The 11,928-nt window shown below is 42.9% G+C and overlaps 1 protein-coding gene across 4 annotated transcripts in view; it reads left to right on the plus strand.

The window, feature by feature from the left end:
- Positions 1–863, plus strand: part of LOC135539930 (E3 ubiquitin-protein ligase RAD18-like) — a 76,587-nt gene extending 75,724 nt beyond the window's left edge. For all 4 annotated transcript variants that reach the window (XM_064966197.1, XM_064966198.1, XM_064966199.1 and 1 more), the window contains one exon: positions 527–863. In XM_064966197.1, the coding sequence (XP_064822269.1) occupies positions 527–626 (100 nt within the window). In that variant the 3' untranslated portion in view covers positions 627–863. The remainder of the gene's footprint in view (positions 1–526) is intronic.
- Positions 864–11,928: the final 11,065 nt, after the last annotated feature.

Raw genomic sequence — 11,928 nt, forward strand, 5'->3', positions numbered from 1 at the left:
GTGGCCACAGAGGAATGTGAGCGGAGAACAGAGCAGGGAGAAATCCTACATGTTATAAGCCTTTTGCTGTGACAGTGGACAGTAGATTAGGACCTGTACCGCATCCAGACCACCATGCCTCACACTTCAACATATCTGTACCAATTCCCTGGAAACACACTGTTGTCAAGGAGTGTTTTATTCTAGCAATATCATTAGTGGGGATACCATTTAGGGATGGGAGACATAACCTAAATGTTCTACTATTATCCCCCCCCCCCCATGCATGCAGAGATGGCTATGCTGTAACTATCTGTGGTAGAGCAGCCCTGGGTGTGATTTGGTCAGGGCTGTATAGGGAACAGGACTCATCAGCGCAAATAAAGACACATTTTGTCTGCCCATTTGTCTGTGAGAGAATTGTTCCATAGAAGTCATGAATTGTCATTTTTTCGAATAATGTGATTTGGTCTTTCTACTCCATTCATCTGGGGCTTGATACATGACCAAAAGCCCCAGACTCACTTATGAGAATTTCTCTCTCCAGAGTTTCAGAGAACGCCTCGAGTGGGAAACGGGCTTTCTGCTCCAGGGAGGAAGACTCTGCTCTGCCCTTTGTCGTGGGAAAACGAGCACGGAAAACCTGAGGAGGAATGCTGGGAAGAGGACAGGAGCTGAACTCTGTTAAACGCCTTTACTTTTCTTTAAGCACATTTTCAGGATATGGCAAGTTATGCAATATATTTTATACATGTGTCATTTTGTAAGTATTGATATCTTTATAGGAAATTTAAAATTTTCATGGAATAGTCGCTAATTGTTTTTTACATGTACTGTCAAGTGTACATATTAACTTTGTAATAAATATTTCACACTTTACAATACTTTTTAGTTTTTGTGTCACGTGTATATTGACCAACTGGTCATCAAATTCTTGACAATTTTTAAATTCCCAAATGTCAGTTTAGCATATTAAACACATGGAAATTATATAATTGGATCTCTATGAATCCTTATGATTCAACATGTCTATTATTCCACAATCCAATACCAATCTGCCAATCATCCCATAGTTCTCCCCTCACTTAGCAGTCACCGCTTTAGAATTAAGTAGATAATGGCATCTGTAGCTGAAACAGATTCACCTAATGCAGAAGAATTTACATATAGTAAAAACCAAATAGAGGAGGCTTTGCATGCTAAGACCCTGTGAGAGATGCTGTGCTCTCATTGTGTGCTTCATTATAAGGCCATAGGCTGAGCGGGATGGCAGGCGGTCTGCTTATCGTGGACATATTTTGATGGGCGTAAACCCTGTCACGTCGCCTCTTCCGCGGTCTCTATACAGTACATATGATCTTGGCACCTAGAACCAAATCTTGTGTGCGCACAGGCCAGCTAATATTAAGTCTGTCATGAGAGACTACTATACATGCACTCAGTGTTAAGTCTTTGGGTTCAGGTGCTTAGAGGTTCTATATGGAGTGATTTCATTGCCAACAGATTGTATTTTAATTATATAATTTTGAATTTGTATTAGGATATTATATTAGGATAATAATATTATAATATTTTCTAATATTATAATATTTTCTAATGCACAACTTGAATTTCATGATTTTAAATTGAATGAATATTGTGTTAAATTTAAATGTTATTTAAAAACTGAATTGAATATTCAAATCCTATATTTATATATTACATTTCAATAGGGTAGATATTGGATTATATTGTCTGTGTATCAAATTTACAAACCATGATTTCAAGTTAATCAAAGTTTAATATATTGAACTTCTCAGATGCATTCAGATTCCGTTTTCAATTCTCTAAATTCAGATTAAAAACCAGCGACAACACCCTGGTACTTTGCCAGCCAGGAAAGGTAGAGGTGAACAGATTGAAGCTAACGTTCTCTGTGGTAAAACGGAAGCTTCTGGCGATTAGTTTCTGGTGGTTTCTGAGGCCAATGTTGAATGTATTTTCTTCCTATGAATTTGGCTCTAGTGTTTGAACCGCTTTGGCTGTAAGCTATTATGAACCCATTCATGAAAGCTGAGACTGGAGCATGGATGTGCTTTCTTTTCCCCTCTGATGATCACATAAACAATTTGGCTCCCATAAGAATATGCAGTGCCTTCAGAAAGTATTCACACTCCTTGACTTTTTCCAAATGTTGTTATGTTACAGCCTGAATTTAAAATTGATGAAATGTTGGTTTTGTGTCACTGATCTACACACAATACCCCATAATGTCAAAGTGGAATTTTGTTGGTAAAACATTTAGACAAATAGTATTCAACCCCTTTGTTATGGCAAGCCCAAATCAGTTCAGGAGTAACGATTTGCTTAACAAATCATATAAATTGCATGGACTCATTCTGTGTTCAATAATAGTAGTTAACATGATTTATGAATGACTACCCCATCTCTGTACCACACACACACAATTATCTGCAAGGTCCCTCAGTCAAGCAGTGAATTTCACACAAAGATTCAACGACAAAGACCAGGGAGGTTTTCCAATGCCTATCAAAGAAGGGCACCTATTGGTAAATGGGTAAAAATAAACAAAAGCAGGCATTGAACATCCCTTTGAGCATGGTGAAGTTATACAATATACCAAGTCACAACAAAGATACAAGCATCCTTCCTAACTCAGTTGCCGGAGAGGAAGGACACCTCTCAGGGATTTCACCATGAGGCCAATGGTGATTTTTAAGCACTTAGGATAGGAGAAAACTGAAGATGGATCAACAACATTGTAGTTACTCCACAATAATAACTTAATTGACAGAGTGAAAAGAAGGAAGCCTGTACAGAATAGAAATATTCAAAAACATGTTTGCAGCAAGGCACTAAAGTGGTACTGCAAACCATTTTGCGAAGCAATTCACTTTTGTCCTGAATACAAAGTATTATGTTTGGTGCAAATCCAATACAACACATTACTGAGTACCACTCTTCATATTTTCAAGCATAGTGGTGACTGCATCATGTAATGGGTATGCTTGGAATTGTTAAGAACTGGGGAGTTATTCAGGATTTTGTTTTTAAAGAATGGAGCTCAGCACAGGCAAAATGCTAAAGGAGAAGCTGGTTCAGTCTGCTTTCCAGCACACACTGTAAGATTAATTCACCTTTCAGCAAGATAATAACCTAAAACACAAGGCCAAACCTACACTGGAGTTCCTTACCAAGAAGACAGTGAATATTCCTGAGTGGCCGAGTTACAGTTTTGACTTAAATCTGCTTGAAAATCTATGGCAGGACTTGAAAATGGTTGTCTAGCAATGATCGACATCATACTTGACAGTGCTTGAAGAATTTTGTAAATAATAATGGGCAAACATTGTACAATCCAGGTGTGAAAAACTCTTAGAGAGTTACCCAGAAGACTCACAGCTGTAATCGCTGCCAAAGGTGATTCTAATCTATATTGACTCAGGGTTGTGAATTCTTACTGTGATGGAACATTTCATGTTGGTGCTTTTCTATTTACCAATTTCTATGTTCTCTGCTTGTGCTTTTCTAAAAACCAATTTCTGTGTTCATGCAAGTGACTGATTGAACAAATCCTCACTATCAGTAACTGCAATTTGGCATTACATCCAGAACCTTGTTTAGAGAAAGGGATATCTCAGTTTCAAGGTCTCAGCTTAGAGAGAAGAAGCCTCTTGAGGTATTAGTCTGTCACATGCATGACCCAGTATTGGTTGTCACATGAATGAAGCAAACATTAATTGTAAATGATGAATAAGCTAAATACAAATATAACTTGTCAGTATATAAGGAAACTAACGGGACTGCCCCGTTAGAGCTTTTGACAGACTTTCACTATGGTGCATTAAGTTTGTTGAAACCCCTCCAGCACAGTGGCAATAAACAATGATTCATTTAAGATTGACTTTGAGTGTCCCTGTGTAAGAATTTGCACAACATTATGTAAATTATGATAGGTTTGTAAAAACAGATAACAAAACCTACTAATTATAAATGTATAAATGAATTGATCAGTAATCATGAAAAAATATATATTTAAATGTGAGTTTTTGAGAGAGGCTATATGGAGAAGATTACTGAGTAGTTTGGTTCATCAGGCTGACCCCCAGTATTTGCTTGAGGGATTAAGTTATTGAGGGATGATGATGTTTTGGCAATGTGAAGATAAAAATTCTAGAGTATGGTACCTCTGTTTCTGATAGTAAATTCTCTATGTGAGGTGCGGCAGTGGGAAGGGTGAAGGTTATCGCAGTATCTTGTTTCATATAGATGGATTTCAGTGTTAACCTGGAAGAATCCATTGAAGGTTTTAGATAAACTGTAGGTAAACTTTTAGGTAAACTGTCAGGTAGGTATGAGTATTTGTAAATGAAAGTGCATAATTGGCATACATTAATGTCGTACATAGACAGGATATTGAGTTTCTTAGGTGCAAAGGTGCAGATGAAGCCAGGAGGTGGCTAGTCTTGCAAATGTATTTTGTATGTTGAGTAATTTGTGTAGGTTGGAGGTATATCTGTACTGGCCCAGACAATATTACAGTAAATGAGATATTGGTATATTAAGCTATAGTATCTTTCTTATACCAACAGATTTTATCACTTTGCTGCATACAAATTGAATATGATCTTTTCAGGATATATTTTCATCAATTACAATTCAGAGGAATCTAGTGGATGTGACTTTTCATTCCCAACAATTGAGATTCTGGCTCTTTTTCTTTCGATATTTTTTTACTGTGAATACAATAAAGTTTAATTTATTGTATTGTATTTATAACAATACATTGAGATGGAATAGTTGTATATGCCTTTTTCTTATTCAACAGTTGATTGATGATTTTCCAAGATTACTTTATATTATTTAAGGATTCTTAGATTTTGTTAGTGAAATATATTTTTGGGGATATCCGAAGTAGGTGAGTAAAATTTGTTCTTATACTTTTTGTAATTTGCAGAATTCAGGGGAAAGGGATTTGTGAGACATTTTTATACAACTTTATTTTTAACTGAGTTTATGAGACCGGTTGTAAACCAAGGTTTACATAACATTCTGCTCCTGTCTTACGTGGTTTACTAAGGGAAAGCAGTGGTGAAATACAGAATTGAAAGATGTGAGAAAAGTCTGGTAAGCAGGCTCCACAATGGCTTGATTCTAAACATTTTCCAATTAAATATCATCAATCAACATCTTACAAGCACCCACAATTACTTGTGTTAAATATTCTACATTTAATGCTACTAATCATTCCCATCCATTCATTTCCAGCTGCCAAAGGGAAGTGGAATTTTGGAAAGTGGTCAAAAATGTCAGTATAAAGTATACCTGTATGAGCCACAATATTCAAAAAATGTGTTAAAACATTATCAATGAGGGTGGCAGATGAACTGATCAGTCTTGTCGGCTTATAGATGAAGGGATACAGATGAACTGATCAATCTTGTGGGCTTATAGATGAAGGGATACAGATGAACTGATCAGTCTTGTGGGCCTATAGATGAAGGAATACAGATGAACTGATCAGTCTTGTGGGCTTATAGATGAAGACATACAGATGAACTGATGATCTATAAGCCCACAAGACTGATCAGTTCATCTGTATCCCTTCATCTATAAGCCCACAAGACTGAAGGGATACAGATGAACTGATCAGTCTTGTGGGCTTATAGATGAAGGAATACAGATGAACTGATCAGTCTTGTGGGCTTATAGATGAAGACATACAGATGAACTGATGATCTATAAGCCCACAAGACTGATCAGTTCATCTGTATCCCTTCAGTCTTGTGGGCTTATAGATGAAGGGATACAGATGAACTGATCAGTCTTGTGGGCTTATAGATGAAGGGATACAGATAGCTGGAGTATAAAATATTCAAAAAGTCAGATGCCATAGAGTGGTTCTCACTTTTAAATCAATTTATGTTGTAATAACCCAATAGATTCTTTACATTTTCATTATTAATCAAATCCAAGGTGTAAGGATATCAATGAAACTACCAATGACAGAATTGGATGGCAGATACTGTAGATGCATCCAATTATCACTTTTTTACCACCAAAACATATACAGGAGGGAATTTCTATGAAAAGAGATTAAACATCAATGTTATCATATGTAAGTGTGAGGTCCTCTCTTTGTCACACACTGATCTGTTTACCTGTCCTTGTGCTTGTCTCCACCCCCTCCAGGTGTCGCTTATTATCCCCGGTGTATTTATCCCTGTGTTTCCTGTCTCTCTGTGCCAGTTCCTCTTGTTTGTCAAGTCAACCAGCATTTTTGTGTCTCAGCTCCTCTCAGCTCCTGCCTATCACATGGTACTGTTCGGACTCTGACCTTGTTTATGAACTCTCGCCTGTCCCTGACCTGCCTTTTGCCTACCCCTTTTGTTATAATAAATATCGTAGCTCAACCATCTACCTCATATGTCTGCATTTGGGTCTCGCCTTGTGCCCTTGTAGTAAGAACTGGCCATGACAAACCCAACAGACTTGGACCAGCTCCATCACATTGTCTCCCTGCAGGGAGCCACCATTGGGAGGCATGAGGAGCTATTTCAGGACCTTTTGGAAGGGCTTCGTTCCCTGATGGAATGCCACGACCAAGGGTTTAAGGCGATAATGGAGAAAATCCATGAAGTAGATCATAGGCAGCACGCCACATCTGAGACCTCCCAGCCACCCACTAACCTATATACTAGTGGTGGGTTGGTTCAACCTAACCTGGATCCCCGAGAAACTCGCTGACCTCCTCCGGAGCGTTAGGCAGGTGATCCAGGTACCTGCCGGGCATTCCTTTCCAAGTGCTCCCTGATTTTCGAACTCCAGCCCTCTTCATTCCCATCGGGCCAATCGAAGATAGCGTATTTAATCACGCTACTGTCCGGAAGGGCGTTCTCCTGGGTGACGTCTGTGTGGGAGCAGCAATTCGCTGTGTGCCATAGCCTGGAGGAATTTATGGTAGAGGTGAGGAAGGTTTTTGATTCTCCAGTGCCCGTCTCGAAAACTACTGCAGGTACGTCAGAACTTCCCTAGTGTGGCAGACTACGTGGTAGATTGGTCACCGAGAGTTCCTGGAACCGGAGGCTCTGTTTGACACCTTCTTCCATGGACTGTCGAGGAGATAAAGGATGAGCTCGCAGCTCGGGAAATAACACGAGACCTCGATTCCCTTATTGCTCTTTCGATTACGATTGATGGGCGCCTACAAGAACGCCAGTGTGAAAGGAGGTTGGGCCTCGGTAACAGTCATTCATCTGTTGATGCTGACGCATGCCCTAAGGAATCCGGAAATCCCAAAGTGTTTATTTCGGAGGAGAGCCGAAAACACCCAAGGTTTCTCGAGAATCATCGGCCATGGATGGGTTGGATACTCCAGAGCCCATGCAACTGGGAAGAGCTAGATTATCAGTTGGGGAACGCTCACATAGGCTGAGTTATAACTGTTGTCTGTACTGTGGAGGTGTGGGACATTATATTGCCACCTGTCCTGTTAAGAAAACCTTCTCTGGTGGGTACAAGTACTCTGGTGAGCCAGACTGGGAGTCCCCTAATTCCCATCACCCATACACTTTTTTTGTGATTCTGCTGTGGGGAGATCAGTCTAAGTCTCTCTGGGCTCATTGACTCTGGGGCTGATGAAAGTTTTCTGGATGCTACCATGGTTTCTGAATGAGGTATTCCCACTCAACCTCTCTCTGTCCCCACAGCCGCTCAATTGGAAGAGTCACCCATAGCAAAGTGCCCGTTCAGATACGGGTTTCAGGAAACCACAGTGAAACCATACGGTTCCTCCTCATCGATTCACCCCATGTTCCTGTTTCTCTGGAATGTTCTTGGCTCCAAAAAACACAACCCTGTTATTGACTGGACCACGAGCTCCATCCTGGGTTGGAGCCCGTTTTGTCATTCCCATTGCCTTAAAGCGGCACAGCCGTCCCCGAGACGTCTTCCTCAGGGCGTAAGCAAAGCCTCAGATGTCTGCCATTCCCACTGAGTACCATGACCTCCTGGAGGTATTCAGTATGGTACGTGCTACTTCTCTTCTCCCGCACCGTCCTTATGATTGTGCCATTGATCTCCTCCCCGACACCACACCACCTCGTGGTCGGCTATATTCTCTATCCAGCCCGGAGACCAAGGCCATGGAGGAGTACATTGAGGATTCTCTGGCTACTGGAGGCATCCGTCTGTCTGCATCTCCTGCCTGCGCTGTGTTTTTCTAAAACCCTGCGTCCGTACATTGACTACCAGGGTGTTAATGATATAACAATATAGAATCGTTACCCCCTACCACTCCTCTCCTCGGCTTTCGAACCTCTCCAGGAGGCCAACATTTTTTCCATGCTAGACCTTCGGAATGCCTACCACCTGGTTTGGATATGTGAAGTAGATGAGTGGAAGACAGCATTTAACACAGCCAGGGGACATTATGAGTAAGAGGTCATGCCGTTTGGACTCACCAATGCCCCCACTGTCTTCCAGGCCCTGGTAAAGAATGTGCTCCGGGACATGCTAAATCGGTTTGTGTTCGGCTAACTTGACAACATCCTGTTTTTTCCCAGTCTGCCCAAGAACACGTTCTCCATGTCATACAAATCCTTCAGCACCTCCTAGAGAGCTAGTTGTTTGTGAAAGCTGAGAAGTGTGAGTTCCACCACCCTACAATCTCTATTCTGGGATATGTCATCGCAGACGGAAACGTCCAAATGGATCCTGAAAATGTGAAAGCAGTGGTAGATTGGCTTCAATCTACGTCCAGGGTGCAGTTACAACGTTTCCTGGGGTTTGCTAACTTCTACCGCTGTTTCATTCTGGGCTACAGCACCCTGACGGCCCCCCTCTCTGCACTCACTTCTCCGAAAGTACCATTCACATGGTCTCCAGCTGTTGACAGAGCCTTTGTAGACCTGAAGCATTGGTTCACCACAGCACCCATCCTCGTCCATCCGGACCCGTCCCGTCAATTTGTGCTGGAGGTTGAGGCTTCTGATGTTGTAGTGGAGGCCATCCAGTTCCAGCGATCTGCCCAGGACCAAAAGCTCCATCCCTGTGCCTTCCTGTCCCATCGGCTCAATCCCTGTTCCTTCCTGTCCCATCGGCTCAATCCCTGCTCCTTCCTGTCCCATCGGCTCAATCCGGCAGAAAGGAAGTGAAGCCTGATGCTCTTTCCTGCCTATACAGTTCCTCTGCCACACCCTCGGTCTCCAAACCATTCTCCCTACCTCCTGCCTTGCGGCTTCAGTGGGTTGGGGTATTGAAACCTTGGTTTGCAAGGCACAACGTTCCCAGCATGAACTTGAAGGGGGCCCGGCTAACCGGTTAATTGTCCCAAACACAGTCCGGTCCCGGGTCCTGGAATGGGCTCATTCCTCCAGGCTGACCTGTAATCCAGGTTCCCGTCGAACCCTAGCCTTTCTCTGACAACGTTTCTGGTAGCCCACAATGGTTCATGACGTCTCTGCCTTCGTCGCCGCGTGCACTGTGTGTGCTCAAAACAAAATCCACAGAAAGCTCCTTCTGGTCTCCTTCAGCCACTACCTGTCCCTCATCGTCCCTGGTCCCATATCTCTCTGGACTTTGTTACTGGGCTCTTTCCTTCTGATGGCAACACCGTCTCCAGGCCCACCCCTCCTCCCCATGTCATTGATGGCCAGCCGGTAAAAGCATCCTAGGTGTTTGACCACGGGGCAGGGGTTTCCAGTACCTGGTTGACTGGGAGGGTTACGACCTGGAGGAGAGGTGCTGGGTTCTCGCTAGAGACATCCTGGATCCAGCCCGACTTCCACCGCCGACACCCCGGTCAACCAGGTATGCGCCCAGGTAGGATGCCATATATCTGTGTTTCCTGTCTCTCTGTGCCAGTTTGTCTTCTTTGTCTCAGCTCCTGCTTTTCCCAGTCTCTCTTTTCTCGCCCTCCTGGTTTTGATCCTTGCCTGTCCTGACTCTGAGCCCGCCTGCCTGACCACTCTGCCTGCCCCTGACTTCGAACCTGCCTATCGTCTGGTACCGTTTGGACTCTGACCTGGTTACTGAAACCCTGCCTGTCCTGACTCTGAGCCTGACTGCCTGCCTGGCCACTCTGCCTCCCACTGACCTCGAGCCTGCCTATTGCCTGGTACTGTTTGAACTCTGACCTGCCTTTTGCCTACCCCTTTTGTTATAATAAATATTGGAGCTCAACCATCTGCCTCCTGTGTCTGCATTTGGGTATCACCTTGTGCCCTTATTCTCTTACAAAAATGTGAAAATGTTTATGAACATGAATGGACACTCTCCTCCCACTCTTGATGTTCTACAGTGGTAAACAGCATTATAAGGAGACATGTCATGAAGCATGGTTGTCTCTTCAGTCAACCATGTTTCTTAAAGCGCAACAATGGAAAATTCATGATTGAGAGAAGACAGATAACTAACTTTTTATTTTATTTATTTAGTAGTTTATAGTAGTTTATGGAGTGTAGTGCTTGATACGTAATCATCTTCTGCATTGAGCTTTGCGGTGTTTTTCTGTATAGTATTAGCCGTGCTACGAGCTTGATGTGAGCTGAAATTAGTTTGCTAAAACAACCCCCCCCCCGAAAACAAGCTCTGCCAGTGAAATGGCAACCACACAAGCAACACACACTTGATCACACATGCACCTGTATGATAAACAGAGAGAAAGCGGAGAACTTGCGCTCTTTATGGATCCTGGCTGCACTTTACTAAACGAGCGGGATATTACCAACTCCCAAGTTAGTGCTGTGGATACAGGAGGTATGTGGGCAGTAAGCCAAAACACAGGTCAAAGATGCTTGGGTGAGACAGTGATAGGAGCATTTGCTTACCCATGGAATGAGCAGCATGAACAGCTCTCAAATTTATTTAGTTTAATTCAATATGTATTCAAGGTCTGAAAGAAAAAAAAAAGCAAAGAGAGAGAACGGTAAGGGGGAGGCTGGGCAATGTTGTGTGTAGAGATGAGTAAGCAGAAGCACTTTGGAGACCTGAACATAATTGAAAACAGAGCTTAGCTTGAGCCAGGCAGGACCTTGGGATGGTGGTGCCCCAGTCACTGTAGGGGCCCACTGACTGACTGGACACTGAGCACGGACTGGGCAGGAGCACCTCACTGTGGCACAGACACTGGCCTAATACCAAAGTGACGTGCTGATCCCTGCATACTGATCCTTCACTTTCTCCCTGTTTCCCTCCCCACTGGAAAGCCAGTCATTCCTGGCTGGAAGAAGAGCAGGGATGTCTTCTGTTCCTGAAACCACAGGCCAGAGATGAGTGGCTCCTGATCCCCTCCTGGTTTTGGGAAGCAGTTGAAGCCGGGAGTGTTATTGTCGCTGCCAGACAGAGCAGAGATCCCCTGAGACGACACTTTTCCACTCCCCTGGCTTTCAATAAAAAACATGTATAATTTTTCTGAAAGAATGAGGAAAGAAAGGATGTGTTTTAATGAAAAGGGTTAGTCATTCATGAGTGCCTGTGTGGCCAATGTTTTGTGTGTGATTTTCCCCAATTCGCACAAAGCAAAATAAATGTAAACTATAAGTAAGAGTCTACAGCACTACTCCCCATAGGTAGATGCTTCCACTTCTCAGAATAAGAAGTGGCAAGTTTTTGTGCACAACCAGTACTTTGTAAACATAGACATTATACTAACATTGGTATGACAGGTTATATTGAATCCCTGCCTTAGTGCCCCAGTCTGTCTTAGCACTGGGCTGCTCTTCTTCTCACACAGCACACCACCCACAGCTTAGCCTGAAACTGTCCATTATGGGGAAATTAAGATGGAAAAAGTATTGTTCATGGGGTTCAACTCGGCCCAGCTCTGGTCAGTGTCTCCCAATAAGACATAGCACCAACCGCCAAATTACTACGGCCTCTTTGTTCTAAAGCAATGCTGCCAGGTATTAACTGCCAAAACACCCAGTGAATGCTTTGGCGTATGTTCCT

This window comes from Oncorhynchus masou, chromosome 5 (assembly GCF_036934945.1).
Source record: "Oncorhynchus masou masou isolate Uvic2021 chromosome 5, UVic_Omas_1.1, whole genome shotgun sequence".
Taxonomy (NCBI): domain Eukaryota; kingdom Metazoa; phylum Chordata; class Actinopteri; order Salmoniformes; family Salmonidae; genus Oncorhynchus; species Oncorhynchus masou.